The sequence below is a fragment of the Prorops nasuta genome, unplaced genomic scaffold (assembly GCF_024137725.1).
Source record: "Prorops nasuta isolate Cenicafe-Biocafe unplaced genomic scaffold, Cenicafe_Pnas_1.2 PNAS00004, whole genome shotgun sequence".
NCBI classification, from domain to species: domain Eukaryota; kingdom Metazoa; phylum Arthropoda; class Insecta; order Hymenoptera; family Bethylidae; genus Prorops; species Prorops nasuta.
The window spans coordinates 8873234-8892089 of record NW_027116801.1 but is presented as its reverse complement, the minus strand read 5'-3'; the positions used below and the strand labels follow the sequence as shown (position 1 = coordinate 8892089).

At 37.8% G+C, this 18856-nt stretch overlaps 1 protein-coding gene across 1 annotated transcript; it reads left to right on the top strand.

Annotated features, from left to right (window-relative positions):
* The first annotated feature begins 219 nt into the window (after positions 1 to 219).
* On the top strand, positions 220 to 18816 carry Skeletor (DM13 and DOMON_DOH domain-containing protein skeletor). Its single transcript, XM_066725299.1, has 14 exons — positions 220 to 350; positions 6928 to 7065; positions 8523 to 8595; positions 8703 to 8811; positions 10148 to 10310; positions 12334 to 12593; positions 15690 to 15789; positions 16116 to 16300; positions 16676 to 16981; positions 17107 to 17278; positions 17373 to 17566; positions 17641 to 17856; positions 17941 to 18105; positions 18677 to 18816. The coding sequence occupies exons 1-14, from the start codon at positions 266 to 268 to the stop codon at positions 18689 to 18691; spliced, it is 2181 nt and encodes a 726-aa protein (XP_066581396.1). The 5' UTR covers positions 220 to 265; the 3' UTR covers positions 18692 to 18816.
* Positions 18817 to 18856: the final 40 nt, after the last annotated feature.

The following is an 18856-nucleotide window of genomic DNA, read 5'->3' as shown; positions in this document are numbered from 1 at the left end:
AAGCAGCAGGCAAAAAAAGATGAGAGAGGAGGTGGATAGAAAGAGGGTTATGAGGCATAGAGGGGGAGGGCGAGAGGGAGAGAGAGAGAGAGAGGTGTAGAGTGGGGACAAAAGAAAAGGAGACAAAGAGAAAGGGACAAGCTGACTGAGGTGAAGCAAGGTAAGGTACGGCAAGCAAGGCAAGCCGGTGATCGTAGTGGGATCAGCAAAGGCAGTTGGATCCACGGCTAGCACTTTCGACGACCGCAGTAAGCACGAAGACACCATGACAACACGATCACCCACATCGTCACCGGATCGGCCATCCGTACTTCGTCTAGTCACTGCACTCCTCCTCATCTCGATCACACGTGAGTCTTTTTCAACAAATGCTCTTCCCACTTCAACCCTATCATACTCTGCACCTCCGATTTCTGAATTTTCCAACAACCAATCCCTCTCGATATGCACTTTGATCTTTCATCCCCTGGATCTCCCATTTCCCAGCTTTGTGCTGAAAGTCAGGAGATTCCCTGCAACCACTATTGCATTCCTAATCAAAACACCATTTATTCTACGTCCGGAATTGCTGTCATACCGTTAAAGACGATCTCGCAGCAATTATTTTTACCAGCAACTTTTCGTGTCATCGCACTCTCCTAAACTCTTGCTCATGATAAAAAGAAAATATCCACCGTACATCGAACATCGTAACGATGATCTCGAAAAAATTCACGTGTGATATTACGTTTGGATATCGTCCGGTGATGTGTTAATCGCGTGAGAGCAGAGTACCTGTGGTACAGGTGAGAAATGATATCTCCAGCGCGCACACACGCTACTAAATCCATTACAGTTTCATTTCTACGGTCTACTAACTCAAATCCCAGTGGAGATTGAATATAAGATGCAAAATGTACAAATAAATAATGCTAAATTAGAGTGTTTCTGGTAGAGATATGGGAAGGCATTCCCAGACGACGCAATTACGATGCAATTCTAAGCCTGCGCTAATTATTCAGAGTAATTACTAGAAATAGCTGCCGATTGTGCAGATTCCTTCGGTGCCAATATTGATTGCCGCTCTGTTTCGCTGCTATGCCCGATTTCGAATAGCTTTCTCGATTCAAGCTTTTTTTCCTCGCTTAATCCTGATGCATACTCCTTTTCTCGAGATACTGCATCTCACACCATTCATCAACCAAACGATCGATCTATATCACGTATGAGAAGATTAATGACACGCTAGAGCTTCTTGTCTTACTGTCACGCTGGAGTAAATCGACCTTGAGCGTAAATTTCACGATGAGGGAATAAAAGAACCATGCCCGTCGACCGTGATTCCGAAGCATCCAACGTTAAATTATCCAAGCTTTATCGTAACACTTGCGAATCCTCTCCACTTCCCTCCTTAATTCTGTAACAAAATACTTTTTCATAATTAGAATTTATGATCCATCTATCAATTTTCGTTATATTCACGAGTAATTAATTGCTAAAAAAAATATACTCGAATACGAGAGTTGTAAATAAATAAACATTGTTCAGGGGATATGGGAGAGACACCGAGGGATTCAAAGCTATAATGCGCTTCTCTAATTCTCCCGGCCTCCAACGCGTGTTCCTTTTTGGTTCGTATCGCTTCCTTCGTTGCTCCCAGTATAGGGCGTTGAGGTAAACACTGGCAAGTGCACGTTCACAGCACTATCGAGACGAATCATTTTGCACCAATAGTGGCGTTAATCGGGTTTCCGAGTAAACAGAAAGACGGTATACCGTTGTTGCAAAGGTCGATATAGTCTCTGTGTATGGTTAACCTTTGCGGTAGAAATAGATCATTTATTTCTATCGCATTGACTGTATACCTGTATTTCCCTCGGTCGTATATAATCTCGTTAATCACCTCTTGTTAAACAAATCCAGCAAATACTCTTATATCCTCCTTCCCCCTTTTCCCCAACTTATGCATAATAATTACACGCCGTGCCAACCATATTGATAAAAGCGAATGAATATCATTAAAGTAAAGTGAAATTAAATGTTTTGTAGTAATAACGGTTTTACAAATGAAAGAAAAATGAGAGTTTTGTATGAACGATCGTCGGTGCTATTTACCATCAATGAATGCACGCGTATTGCTTTTACAAGGTTTCACGCATCACGGTAAAGAAAGTCCTGTGGTATGCGCGAGCGCGATACGCAAAGTGACAAAGCATTTTATTTTGAACTTAGATTTATACAGATTATACTTTGATTTATGAGCCTTGGACGAGTGTAGATACGTAGCAGGTTTCTCATTTTGTGTGGGCAAGGAGCTTTAATCGCTTCGGATCTGCAAAGGAGAGAGATACGTATACTGGTATATGTATATAAATATATACATATTGATTGTGACACAACGGAACGGTGTATTATAACAGCGATCGGTTATACGATTTGTCCGTTCGTCATTTGCTTTCTCTTTCGCATCTGAAAATGTCAGAGGTCCGTTCATATCTTTCTATCCCTACTTCTTACTTTCATTGTCATTCATTTTCGGCACTTGAAATTTCTCATTGTCAGCTTTCCATTTTGATAAGCAATAAACCAGCAGCAATGAGGTGCCCTAACTTTGCTCTTCTGGAGCTCTCGTATATTGCCATATTCGACCAATCCATTAGCGACTCGTTAATAAACCTTGCGGAATTTCAATCGTATTATATTAGTTTACCAAAGGTTTCATTCTCCTTTTCAAATTCTAATTACAAGCTTTATAATGGCAGACGATAATTAGTAAATGATTGGATTTTCGACATGTCGCGTGTATGCATATTGGCATTTAAAAATAAATTGATTTTCTTTAAATTATTTTGTAATATTGCTAAACAGGATATGCTGCAATTTGATTTATCCACTCAACAAAGTGCGGTGCAAAATGTAATTACAAGTCTTCACGAGTAGTAATATTGCGTAACAAGTAGAGCGAGTGCCATTCAAGAGTACTGCTTCAAAATCTACAAATCTATTACATGCCTGTTTTACTTTACATCCTGCGAGAAAATGCTCCCGTTTTAACCGGAAATTGAAGAACGCCAAGCAACGTAGAAAAACAAAAGCTGGTAATGGGATCTTTTATATTTTATTATCCTTCTGGCGTGAATTCTAGGATTATTCTATGCCACGCTAATATTTATTTTGCAAATGTGCAGTCTCTTCAAACTTATGTTGCTTCAAAAAAGATGTCGGGCAACCTGCAATATGAATCAGGATATGCTGTATCCTACATAGTAAAGTCCACGCTATGTTTATGCGTTCCAGTCATATTTTTCAATTGCAAGAGGCTATATTGTATATATACGAAGTAGGCTCTCGGCATAAAAAGTAAATAGTTGGGATATATCAAAGGTGTGGGCAGATAGTACAAATAATTATTAGGAATGTATTTACGGGTCAACAATTTGATTTCAGCAGAGCGAATGGAAAGTTGCTGCGGGAAATGAGTTATTTCTCATATCAACGGATATAAGCGTATTCGCCTGCAATTACGCGAATTAAATGGAGAAATTATACGAGGAATTTGTACGAGAACTTTTGACGTCCTATTGATCTGAATTCCGCGCGGTCTAAGCAAGGTGACACTGCAGAGGAGCATTACGAAGCGAGAGTCGTTATCTCATCGGTTATTTGCACTCTCCAATTTATAGTATCTCATCCCATCTGCCGAATCCCTCTTCAACAGACATTAACCCTTAAATCCATCAATTCTTTTTATATTCTTTCGATACTAATCAGATTTAGCACACGGATTGATCTAACATTAGACTGTGGTATTATATAATCATTCGCAAAATTCTAAAGTCGCTCTAAAGTTTTCTCATAAATTATAATAAATCGTTTCGCTTTTTATATACTATATACATTTATAAGTTAACCGATGTACTTTTATCAAAGAGCTTCAGTTTTTATGGGTGCTAGACTGCAGAAATTTCAGTCCTGGAATAACAAAAAATCCCATATCGAAGATTCATCATCTTCTCTCGTGTTGTCTAATATGTAAAAAAAGTTATTTTATAATATTCCTCGAATGTTATATTTTTAAAGATGCTATAAAGTAATTTAAACTTGAGCGAGTGGTTTATGTTTAAAGTTCTATAGTTGAATGCCACAATAGGACTCGTTTAGTCCGAAGCGCGCTAATCCTTAATTCGGCAAACTCAACGCTGAACGGTACAAGGGAAGCCGGAACATACAGGAATTCAATCGAATAGTAGAGGCCCTAAGGGACAGTAAACAGTTTAAAAGCTAATTAAGAATTATTTTATTTTATTAAATCTCAAAAGAGCCCTCTTACACTCTCATTTTATCCAACAATTTGATTTCTTTCTCAAAAAATATTTTCCGTAACTTACTTCCATCGTTTATCAACAAATAAGTACTAGTAATTTTAATTATCTTATGTAAAAAATTATATTCTACCGAATATCTCGTCCGCTAATCATTCAAGTTTCGAACAATTTCAATTACCAATAAAAAATTGCACGGAGAACAGAAAAACAATGTGTTATTAAATTTGACGAATCATCTTCCGTTTAAGTGCAAAAATTATTAGCAAAAAAAATAATAATCAGTTCTTTTTTTAGTTATAGTTATATAGACTGTAGCGAGAATTTTAAAATAACTGTTTGAAAATACGACGCTTTGAAAGCGGGATTGAAAAAGTTTATGTTGCATCGTTCAGGCAATGCGCTACGATGAAAGTAAGGAAGCGATTTACCTACGCGAATACCCGCGTTATAAAATGAGGCTATACATATTCGTCTGTTTCTTGACAATTACTGCAATTAGCGTGATCATTGATACTTCCTTGTTTTTCCCCTGATACGTCAGAGGTGCGCTATTATACTATATATATATATATATATATATATGCTTGTACTAGATCGTACTCTATAATAATCCTTTGAAAATGAACCAGACTCCTTGGTCGCGTCTAAGTTTAAAGACTTTGCAAGAAAAATAAGTAACTTTATTCGGCAACGTCCCGGATTTTGCCAGTTACATGATACATGCATGTACATACGGTAGAAATGAAGATAAAAATGATCGGGAACGATACAGTTAGCGTAACGGAATTCATAGATGGCATAAAGGGTTATTTGAACAAATGTATACAAGATGTTAAGCGATTTCAGTATAGATTTGTTGATAAGGATGAAGGATGGGGAACACGCGTCAAGCGTGTCCAGGGCATGGGGAATTTTTCCAGTGGAATTTGTGGAGCACGAGTCTAGCAGTGGATTCGATCGGTTCAAGAGAGTATTTTTCTCCAATTATGAAATACCTCGTTAGATACGAAGTGTCACGAACGAAGCTACGGGTATACATATATCCATACGTTACATCATTGATTACAAGTGACAGTTAACGGGACGAATGAACAACCGTAGATGGAAGGCGCGCTCTCAAAGATGTAGCCAATTTTCCGCAGATCCGCGTAACGCGCTTTTTTTATAGGCCCATTCTAGTCACGAATGCGAGGTTACACGTCGTTCGATCGATTTATGCGCGTAGATCTTTCCGAATCGACAATTTCTAGCTTAGCCCTAACGGGACCCGACTCGAGATCCAAGGGGGCCGTACCAACCAGTCCAATCGAATCCAACGACGATCAACTGCGAGAATCTCTAATGAGAAATTGCAAATGAAATTGAATTCTTCCTCGGATCGCTTGATCATTCCATCGTACACGCGTCTCTCAATAATAAATCATTTGCAAACTCCACTAACTATCACAATAACGAAGCCCCTCTCTCAAATTCCCTCATTTACTCGAGACACTCTCTTGAATCTCAGTCATTCTCCGAAAAATTTGTATCCAGCATTCTATACTCGTAAGAAGCTTGTAATAAAATCAATTATTTAGCGCGATGAAATACTATAACGATAAACTATCAATAAAATAAATTCTAGTCGCCGTTAGATTATTCTTATGGCTGATACCACACCTCTATAAACGAGGCCTTTTATTTGGAGAAAGCAACCCAGAAAGAAAATTTGTAACGTATCACGAAATGGTTTCTGATGAATTTCGAAACGAGGCAAGATCAACAAGGGTTATGGTAAGCGTGTAACGCGAACTCGGACGATTATCATATATAGCGATTAGTTCCACATAAATGTGGATCTACTGTGAAGCATTTCGAGATATCTGCAGTCTTGCATCGAGTCTCGATGCTCAATTATAAATTAGACACAGAAACGAAACTGCTTTACCGTTAACTCTGACTAATCCGCAGATTTTATTACTCGTTTACTCACGCTTTTTGATACAATTTCATGCGGTATAAATGCGACACAAATATATATATATATATATATATATATAGCTATCGATAATTAATCAGCTCGATCACTATTGTCGTTCACTAAATCCTCGTTACGCCAAATTTAATTATACGCCAGACCGATTCATCCCAACTGATATCCGTACTTTACAGAGCACGGGAAACCACTCATTAAAGCAAAGTTCGCCAATCAATGACGCAACGCACGAATTATTCCAAAGGATTGGTGAAAGAGCCCTTTTGAAGTGTCCCGCAGCTTTTTAAACTCCCAGAGCATTGCAGTTCTTTGCAACAAGTTTAGAAGCGACGGTGCTTTGCAGGATCTTGTCGCTTTTGCCCATTAGCTGTAACAGATTTGGTATAAGAATTAATAATTGGAGATATATATATATATATATAGGTATAAAGCTGTGAATCTTTTTTCTCTCATAAGAATTGGATATCGTGCAGGTGCTTGTTTCGCGAAACTTAATAATGACGGATATTGGATCAGTGCAGATGGTAGGCACTGCGCGTGGAGAGCGCCCTTTGTCGCAGCCGATAGCATTGTGACCAGAAACCATGGCTACGATGAAACTTGACACGTTGCTATCGTTAATTTAACAGAAACTAATTGTGCTTACAGAGGTATGCAGCGAAGCTTATTATGGAAAGCTGATCGGTAAACTGTCCGAACTTCACCATGGCGTCAGTGGTGAAGTTTACGCCGTGGATGGAAGGACCCTCTTCATTAAGGACTTTACGTACGACGGTGAAGCTCCTGGTACGTATGAATTAAATCTTGGGCCTGAAGAATTTTACGATTCATCCGATCGCTGCCCTGCCACTTTTCACTCAACATCCTGCTTCTTCCACGTGCCGTTTAATATCCGCTCGCCCCGAAGATCAGTCACACTCTACTTCTCTTGCTTCGTATTAAAACGTTCATAACGATGTTACTCGTGCACATATATATACTCGCTCGTTTCATAATATTCGAATTATCACTCGAAAAGATCGGCCAGAAATTAATTGCGGAATATATAACGGGATTCGCGTCTAAATACTATCAGTGTCACCGCGCGGCTATTATCGTGGATATCACTGGTTCGCCTATTAGAAAGTTCGAGATACCAAGGTTTACGTGAACCATCCGCTGCAATGCAATGCTGTACAACGATTGGACGCTTTAACAATTAAGTTTTCACTTGATTTTTCTATAGACCATTATTCCTCATCATTAATGGCAACGAGAAGTGATCCCGCGTAAACGAGAGACACTTGTTTTCTAATTGTTAATTGCAGAGTGAGAATCTTGTTAATTGAGAGGAAGTAAACAATAAGAGTGAGGCAAATTGATAACAAGAGAGTTGTACGCGTGTGCGTGTCGATCGAAATTATACGTTACTTTCATCGACGGTGGATCGAGTAGTGTTGCACGTGGAAAGGAGAAAGAAGGAAAAAGAAGAGAGTTCACGCGCGCGCAAGGATCTTTCGACTTTCGCCAAGTCAGCCAACAGTGTCGCGATCGATTTCTTTTGCGAGACTTTCCTGAAATTCTTTTCTCGCGCTTATTCGTGCCGGAGATCCACGCTGACGATTAAAGTGATCGCCTAATATAACAACACCTTGCTTAGTAGAGCTTTTCAATCCGAGCCTGAGTGCGGGTCTTCTCCTCGTATCGAGCAAAACGCACAAGACTACGCTCACGTGAATGCTTCTTCATTATAACTCGTTACGGCGAAGAGGTTCAATAACGCGAGTCTCGAAAAAGAATAATATTGCAACATTAATGATGAGACTTTGTCTCTTGCATTGTGGCTATTAATGCACTGAGAAAACTATCCTTAAATTCAAATTAGAATTTATTTGAATAGTGCCAATTAAATATTTATACTCGCGGTTTTTAAAATAAATAACTAACTTAATTAATGAATAATTATTTAAATCATAAATTAATTTTAATCGATTTAATTAAATTTCGACGATATCGAGTAAATATTTTACTGGCAGTATTAGGAATAAGGTTTGTTGAAATTAAGTTACTTTTTTTTGGTGTAATAATTAATTTATTGACATAAAGACGGGAAATTATAGATTGTTTGCAATAACTTTACAATATAGATCCGGAGATCCTGCACGATCTAATTATTATCATTAATACTATTCATGATTATTGTCGCATTTATAGCATCGAATATAATAGGCAAATTCTCAATAGCTTTTTCCTCTAAATTTCAGCCGCGTTTTTTTACGTGGGTAACTCGAAGAATCCAAGCTCGAGTGGGATCAGAGTTCGAGACGAGCGTGGAACGTGAGTAAAAACACGCCTATTGTTACGAGCTGGGAAAAGAAAATCTAAGAAACGTTGGCTAATTTTTGTTTGGCCGATGAATTTTCTGACACGATTCGTTTCTACAGGCCGAACCTGCTAAAGCGTTACCGGAAGAAAGGCATCACGCTGACCTTACCGGATGGCCAGACCTTGAACAACATTAAATGGTTTTCCGTCTACTGTGATGAATTTTCCGTGAGTAACAGAATTATTGACTCATAACCTTCGGTGATGCTTGCCATACTTTAAAGCGGGAATCGTTAAAACCGGTATTATTTCCTTGCGATGCAACTTTCACGCTCGTACTATAACTGCATAAGAGATCTTCACTGGCAGCGAGCCATAGTCCATAAGCGTTTCGAATCACTTACCCATATACAGGGTGTCCTTGAACTACTATATCAAGTGTTCATCAAATACCCTTAGATTATCCATTATAAATTTTAAGTTGATCAATAGTATCATTGAAAATTCCCGCCAAACAATCAAAAGCGTGAAATGCAAATCACTGTGTGCAAATTTATACCGCGAATAATATTTTAACAGCTAAAAATCAATTTGGTATAATTCGTAAAAGTTTATCGTTGGTTTTTATATAGCTTTAGCTTTTCTGTTTTATTGTCGTAAACCAAATTGTCGCACTTCGCTCGTCGTTAATGCAACCATTCTGCTACATGCATCAAAAACTATTTGACTCATTTTGAAAGTCACTATATAGCTGCAATATACCATGAAATAATTTGAATACATTCTATTTAGTGTAGGCAAATCATGTGTTAAGCGTTTTTTTATTGCTTTTCTTCCTTGAATTTCCGGTTTATCCTACGATTTGCATTAAAATAATTTTAAAATTTATTAAATAAAATATGTCAACGTTGATTATTTCATCTTTACGTCTCTTTTTGATAACATCGATAACCTACTTTAAAGCAAAATTAAAATACACGTTTATGAATAAGCCACACTTTCACCGAGAAGCTTTAATTTAATGGAAATGTTCGTTCCACGTGGTCCATCAGAGTTTTTAAATTTATAAAATCTAGTTAACGAGACAAACTAAAAAAGTCAAAGATAAACCAAAGACAAAAAAAAACAAGAGAAATGGCTTTGCTGCTCTAACTTGCTAGAATAAATAGTATATATAGCACATATATATCATCTTGAGATCGGAGATACACTAACGAATTATCGATTTATAGTCCGTGATATCTCTCAGCCGGAGCTGGAGCGTAAATTTATGCCCTGTCCCCTGTCACGACAGGCATTGTATACATTATATCTTTGTGCTACATACGTCTGAGACTGAAAAACGAGAAGCTCAATCACGCCAAAACAGTCAAATTTCCATTTTGACAATCGGCAAACGATAAAACAGAATAATCGTGGAAATAGAAATGACATTGTTAGACCCATATACAATGAAAAGTCTTTCTAACTAGAAACTATGCAAAACCTAATTTGTAAAAAGGACAATTTAAGTAAATTCAACTACAAGCTTTCATATTTTCATCAAGAACAACTAATCTTCTAGGTAAATTTTGGAGATGTCAGAATACCCCGAGGGTTTGACTATCCAAAACCACAAAAGTTGGGAGTACTGAACGGCATTCACGGAGTTAGTTCAGAGCCAGTGGTCGTCGTAGACGCTCAAACCCTGCTGATACCCGGATTTAGTTATGACGGAGAAGCACCTGGTAAGCTTACTACGTCTTTGTCAATACAATAAGCTTTCAAATAAATGCTATCAATAAACTTCCAAGATACATAGCTGCAAGATCAAACGATATGATATTGTAGAACTGAATTTGTCCAGTCAATATTCATCTTCTTTAGTAATATATATACGTATACATATTATCAGCTAATGTTTGCGTAACCCTTGGCTATATATACAAGGTGTTTCAGTAACACTAGGTGATGTTTTAAGAGGTTATACGGTATGTCAGAAGAAAGAATATTTTAACTAGTCTTTTATCTAAAATTGATGCAAACTTTTTACATTCCGTACGATCTATGTATACATTTCAATGATATATTGCTAGTTCTCTTACAATAGATCCAAGCTGGTACATAGTTAAGCATGCTCTTCAATAATTCGAAGCACTTTATTCGATTCTCACTGTCGAGTACTTTACGCTTCAATAAGCGATGTCTCGTAATCTTTGAACAAAGTGGTAAACGTTTTTCAAATTGGATATCTTCGATTCAGTAACTTTCGCGATGTGTACGGTCATCGACATTAATGACGTTCCTTTCGAGCATAAGATAATCGTCTTGCCTCCCAAAAGCACTCTGTGGGAAACAACAGCCCTCTTGCACTTGGAGGGAACGCCATTATTAGTGGTGCTCAGTGTATATATGTATGATGTGGAAAATTGAATCGTTTTTTCTTACTATGGTGCAGTATATAAATTTTTCCTAGAAAGCACGGAGTGAAGTTAGCTGAAATGTAAAGTAATCAATTTCCCATACTGTACTAAACACATAGCATCCACCAGCATCGCTTACGATGCACCGTACGTAATATAAACTAATATTATACTTCCGTTATTTTGGAAAATGAATATTGCTACATGACTAATTTTTTCGTAAATTCTTACAAATATTCACAAAATGTCCGTTACCTCTTCACTTCTTTCTCGAAATCGTTCGCTATTCAATCGTTGTCCAATTGGACGCCGTCGGTGAACGCGAGAAAATGCGAGTGTTTTGCGAATGTGTTTAGTTCAATCTACTTCAGGCACTTTAAAGAGTAACCTACGTTTTGTGACTTGCGGTAAACATTTATATTATTATGCAGACATTTACTGTGGAGAAAATTTCATTTTCCCAAATGACTAATATATCTATATATTATTAGAATAGTAAATGTATAAAACGTCAGGGAGAGAGCATTCGAATCGAGAAATATTAACGTACACCGGTTCGTAAAAACGTGAATTGCCGAACGGTGCGAATCCTACAATGCAATGTCAATATCGAAAACGAAAACCATCCTTCAACGAGCACCAGATTTATTGGAAGAGAACTGGGAATAAAGCTTTATTTAAATTTGTGGAAAATGCTGCACAAAGAAGATTAATATCGATTTTAAACAAATGATTTGTTTATAATAATTCTTCTTTTTACATCTCCTATAACCCACTAAAACAGTCTATAATGTTAGTGCAACATCCCGTATACACAACTAGGTTATTATACGCATCAATATATATAAATACTTTACTGAAAAGTTAAAAAAATTTAAAGTATCATTTTACTATTCATCACTCCTGATCTTATAAAACCAAATTATATAGAATCAATCCGATCCTCTAAATAGTGTCAATGTCGATCAACTGGAGCAAGCAATATTCTTTTTCAAATATGCCACCAAACCGCAAATTCCATATCTTTCTTATAATACTCGGGAGCAATCAACTCTTTGTTCCAGATCAGTAACAGCAAAAAGAAAGCATAAACCGGGAATAAAATTTTACGGTAAAATAAATAGAAAGTCCATTAACACTCACCTTGTCCTATTTTGAGTTTTATGCTATTTCGTACTAGAGTTTCCCCTTTCTCGTTTCACAGTTATTGATGCACATCTCTCTCTCTCTCTCTATATATATATATATATATATACCTAGCGTATATACCTTTGCAAATCGAGCAGTGTTTATTTGTTTCTAGAATAATGGACTGCTAAAATTTAATGATTATAATGTATTATTGCAGATGCGAAATTCTGGGTGGGGTCCGGTCCATCGCCATCACCCCAGGGAATTCGGGTGCCGGATGAGAATGGTAAGGAGAGACCGCTGCGCCGTTACGATAGGAAAACGATCGTATTGACCTTACCCGGTGATCTGACGGTTCACCAACTCGGTCACTTCGGTGTATGGTGCGAGGCTTTCGCTGTGGATTTCGGCCACATACAAATTCCACAGAATCTCAACGTGCCGCCATCCCTTAAGATGCTCGGAGTTTCGCCTCAGGTAAGCTGAAAATCCTCTTCCTCTCTGCAACACTAGCCAACTACTCCAACACGCTTGTTCGCTTACACTCGAAACAACCCCTTTGCTTTTGTCTCTCCCTTGTGCCTTTCTTTTTCCTCCAACCCCTCGTCTCGCTCCCCACCCACACCCCACCCTCCACCCACCTCTCCCATTCCCCAATTTCTCCTCTTTTTACAAGAGAAATGTTTTCCTGCACTTTCCCCAAAAGAGAAATCTTATGCTTTTCATGCAAATAATGGCTTATTGCGGAATCGAGATTCTTCTCAGTTTTAGAAACTTGCTCATTTCTTCTTTTACTTTTCAAATCAGACCGTATAGTGCACCGTTCGTGTTGAACAAGCGTGTCAGTATATCTTTGTTAGTTCGATGCAAATGCGCAAATAAAAATTTCCATTGATATTAGTTATATATGAATACAGTCTGTGCTGATATATTTACACACAAGTATAGATATATCAAATGGGATGATTGATTTATATAACTGTGTGCTTACAACTAATAATATTAAAAAGAAATTAGCTATCTATAATGTCGTTAGAAAAGATGTTATGTGAGACAAATGGATAACACTCTGTCTCTGTCCTTGTGTTGCAGAACGTGCACCGCGGAGGGCAGGGACAGACGGGATATGTTGGTACAGTGCAAAACCTGCACGAGACGAACCAGCCATTCTCCCAATTGCCAACCTCCTCCCAATTCACGTCCTCGTTGGTACACCAGAACCATCGCCCAACGACCTATCGACCGCTACTCCGTCGGGACGATCAGGTCCAAGTGGTACGAGCGGTCGAATACCAAATACCCAAAAGCCTGGAGATCCAGGAACCTCATGCCCAACAACTGCACCGTCTCCAAAGTGCCGCCTCGTTCCCCCAGCAAATCGCTCAGGATCGCTCCTCGTTCACCTCTTTCGGCCCTTCCGATCGATTGGCCAACCTTCAACAAGCCAATCCCAATTTCCAACAATTTCGTCAAGCTGCCGATCGCCAAAGATCCTTTCAACAGCAACCTCTAGCTGTTGCCACCACTACCACTTTACACAGCCAATTCACTAACGGCCAGTCTAACTCTTACGCCAACGTTCAACGCTTTCCGGCCGACAGAAGAGCCGATTCTTTCCTTCGATTTTAAAACATTCTATATACCCCTCCTTCCTTAATTCTTATCTAGTATATATATATATATATATATATATATATATATATACTAGACGTAGTCGAGCTAGTAGCTGTAATCATTAGCAACACCCCCTTAATCATCTTGCCAACGGTTTAACGTTTATTCTATAACCTTTCTTTTTCCATTGCGATATAAAAATCAAGCTGTTAAAAGTTCTGAGATCCCGTTCATTTATTATATCCAATCGATAGATTGTGTTTAACTTGTATAGAGTGAAAAGCTGAGGATAATAAAGTGTATAATTTAAGGCCAATGAAAAACTGATTACTCGCAGTTTGGTTGGAACGTTATTATATTACAACGAAGGAAAAAATAATGAATACCTGAGGTAATAGAGTGTAACGAAATTATATCGAAGGAAATATTAGGAAGCGTTTGAGCATGTAGCTAGGTATTTCATAATTATTAATTTACTGTAAGAATCTTTTTCGCGAAATTGTGTCTCCTACGTCCATGGAGACACACTGCTGACCTGAAATGTTTCTTTGTTAGAAGAACAGGAGCCGGCTCTCCTTTATTTATTTAATGCTACTGATTAGTAGGCTAATTCGCGGTACAGGGGTCTCGGAATGTATACGTGCAGGGATTCGAGCTAATTTAATTACTTTCTTCTTTAGTATAAACTTTTCTAATTCATTTTGTTCAGAGAATTAATATAATACTATTAATTTCGTTTTAACCCCACCCCACAGCTTTGTACAATTCAATTTTACTTATTCTCTAATTAGCCATTCCTCATACGTTTAAAACTTTTTTATTCTTGCCAGTGATAAATCTATCGTACAACTTGTAATACTTTTTTTACTTACGCCGTTTACGCGCACGCATCTTGATTCAATCCATACTGAATATTACATGACAAAGTTATTGGTAAATACGTTATATTTATAAACTATAAATCAATATTAACTATATGAAAACATCAAATTCTCTTCAAACATAAAACAATTGATACTATAATAATATACGTTTTAACGTTAACATACTTATATGTATAGCTTAACAATTTTATTAGTTTCATCATAAAGTATATAGATAGAAATTAAAAAGTAGACATAGAAAGATATACAAATTATTTGACTAATGCCAATTTCACTCTTGTGATAATTAACACAAAAATTCAAGATGTGTGAAGTAATCTCAAACTGTGATAAGTGATTAAAAAAAACTTATTCTTTTTTGCTCTTTTATAAAAGTAAATATTATTTATAAACTTAAAAGAATAATAATTACTTTTGTATAAAAGTTTTAACTGTATTCTCGGCTATAGCGCGCGCATATTTGCACAGTTAAAGATGAAGCAGTTTTTGGTGAAATGACTAATTTAAACTTTTACCTTCTTCCGTCCATTTTTCTGTAACGTACAAAAACATATTTATACGCACTACATATGCGACATTTCATTATATGTATAATATATAAAGTATATAAGCCTATTCAGAATTATATTATAAATTAATGCACGCACAATTTATTTTTTTTAACATATATATTTTCTATTTTTGTACTTAAAAAATAAAATCAATAAAAAGTATAATATTTTACAAAAAATCGCATATTTTTTTATAAATAGATAGTAGAACTTTTTTTTTAAATGGTTCTGCAGATTATATATAAACGCAAATTTGTTCAAGTATTAGTAAGTATATAAGTACCAAGCCATTTCCGACTTACTTTCTTTTCGAAGAACCAATCTAAGACTATCTATATAATCACCATGATATTCTAATAACTTAATTGCTGGATAACATTTTTTGATAAATGTAAGCATAGTGCTGAAAGGGCTTTTATAATATAACAAATAATTGATAAGGTTATATTATTATAGTTTAATTATTTGTAAAATAATGCCATGAAATACCAATACTTATAAATATTCATTGTATGTGATTTTAGTCAAAATTGAATTGCGAAGTTCTGGAGGATAGCCTGGCTTTTGAAGTGCGATGGGCCGTAGCCGGAGACAGCATAGTCGTCCAACTCGTTGGAAAACTCGGTGAGTTTCTCCGTCGTTTGTATATTTTCCAACTGTCATATGTGTCACTGCCCACATGGAATGTTACTACAAAGTTTTATCGCGGCTGCTTTATTGAAGACACTAGATAGATTTACGTGTCGTTCGCAGGTCAAGAACTCGACATACAATATTCAAAGTACTGTTATTTTTTCCTCTTTTTAAATTTTATTGTAAATTCCTATTGTGAGCTTACAAAAGATCGATTTTCATCAATTGACAAAAGCTCGATATTACCAAAATTGAAAAGTTTTCCCAACATTAATTTTTCGTGTTGGGAGCCTTAAATATTCTGTTTGTATCGTCAGATGGTGGACAATACATGTCGTTTGGATTATCCGCTGATCCTGACAGGAGTCTCATGATCGGTGGTGACGTGGTGGTAGCATGGGTTGATAAGCATACTCTTCAAGGATATGCAATCGATTACATCTTGGATGCTAAGTCCCAATGCTCCGGTGGTCGAGGAAGTTGTCCAGATACTCGTTTACAGGTATATAAGATGCAACAAGGACCCTAGGCCATACTTCAAGCAGGCACAAGGGATTTCATTTTGAATAGCTTTTATTAATAAGCGTGAAGCCAAAATTATCAAACTACAATGCTATAAAAATTATAATTTTGCGAATCTTTCATGAAACGGAGCCCTTTATTTAAAGGTTGCATTCATAATCACTTGAATAGCTTAACTTCTAAAAAATGAAATTTATGCAAAATTAATCTTTCGACATTTTTTTCATTCTAATTTAACGTTTTATACCGCTACATTTATTTATAAAAGTTTTTAACAAACACTTCCTATGCGCCGAAGGCTGTTTCTTTTTGTATTCTATGAGTAATGATATATCCTCTTGAACTCTATTGGCAGAAAAACACAAATTCGGTTCGTTTGCTAAATGCTGCATTGGTCAATGGATACAGCATCGTAACTTATCAAAGACCCTTGAAGCCCAGCGACGAATTGGACCGACAAATACTAACAAACAGATCGCAAGCCATCATTTGGGCTATCGGTCCTCTAAACGAACGACAAGAGGTCAGCTTCCATCCACATTATTTGAAAACTGATCGCTTCATAGAATTCGGCAGACCTCCAGCATGGAACTGTCCGATTCCAGATCAAGAACAACCTAATCCCCAAGGAGACGCTGACAAGAAAGGAAGCAGTCATCAAGTACGTTGTGATTATTTTATAATTTTTTTTTATTTGCAGAAAATTAATTAAAAAGATGAAATTAGGTATTGCATGGTCGATTAAAACTTATAGCTTAAATTATTTTTGATACAATCATTTAACAGGGACTGACGGTTACAACTAAAAGACCAGCACGTCAACCAGCGACTCCTGCTCCTGCGCCTCAAACGGATGCCTGGTACATTCCACCAATACAGTGCAACGAACCGGATGACAATGTCTTCTTTGCACAAATGGGACCCACAGGAGGAAAACACGGTTATCCAGCCATCACAGGTATACAATGCGAGAAGCATCCTGGCATATATTAATTAACAATATAATTTTCCATAAAAAAAAAAGATTGCGTTTGCAAAAAATCTTTTTCCAGGTCACGTTGGATGGGGCATCTCCTGGTTCATCAATGGACTTTTAATTCCGGAAATTAACGTAATACGAGGCCAAACGTACACCTTCTACGTCGAAGCCGGTGAAGATTCTCAAGTACCTGCTCGATATCATCCATTCTACATCACGGATGATCCAGTGGGTGGCTATCAGCACAAGACTCCCGAAGAGAAAGCTGTAAGTTTAAGAGTTTGATCCAGCCTTATCATTCGCTCAGATTCAATGTTCTTTTTGTAACGTCACGTACGTAGAAAGTGAAAATATTTGCTGGGGTAAACCGTGATGGGCAGCCAACTGCTGTCGGACGTTTTTGCTTCTGGAAGCCCGATCCTAATCAACCACCGGCGGACGAATTCTCGTCCTTCGGAGCTTATCAGCGAACTTTGACCCTTCATTGCGATTCTGGTTTACCTGGTATTCTGCAGTGGACACCCGACAAAAACACACCGGACACAGTTTATTATCAGGTATTCCACACTTGTGCTAGTTAAACTAAAATGCAAACCTTAGGGAATAATGAACATTGACGAGACATTTGTTTGAACGATCAGTGCTACACCCATCGATATTTGGGTTGGAAAATCAACGTCCTCGACAGTTGTGATTTAAACGAGGGTGCAGCCAGTGAGACGCACGAGGTTTATGCCGTACCGAAGGAAAGTGCAACGTTCCAACAGGATCTCAGTAGTAGTTCGAGTATCGAGACGGGAAGCAAGGTAACGCCTACAGTGGAGTACGTTCAGCAGCCTCATCTTCATCATTCTCATCAGGAGCATGGTCCGCGCTATGTGTTTCGCTCGTCGACTAACCTAAATCCAAGCAAGCTAAAACCCCATTTTCAGCTACTAACGAACGCTAATAATCATAAAAACTACGAGCGCTTGCAATTGTCACCATCATCATTGCTATCATCAACATCGTCATTATCATCATTAGCATCGTCGTACGAGGATCCGAGCGGACTGAGATCTTCGTACAACGGGTATCGTCAGTACGTGCTTCCTCATCAGTACGAGGTTCACGCGAAGGATACGCGACACGCGCACCTTACGGATGAACCTTCGACTGCTTATCATCATCAACATCATCATCATCATCATCATGCTCCTCCTCATCAGACCTTGGTATTCCGCGAGCAAGCGGCCGGAGGTACCAGGTCTCCCGACACCTCGACCTCCTCGATGCCTGGTCTCATCGCACAGGCCTCGCAAATCGAACAGATGAGGCCCATCGCCCTTCCGCAACGTCAACTTCCCTCTAACCAACAAATATCTAACCTCATTGCAGATTCGCGACCAGTGAGCCATACGTTGAAAATCCCGTATCCTTTCCCGGGTACGCAGATCCTATATTCCAGAGCGCCTCATCATTATCCAAGCAGTTATCATCATCACTATCCCCATCAAACGGACCAACAGCAAAGGACCCAGCTGATGATCATCCGTAAACCTACCACCCTGACTCATC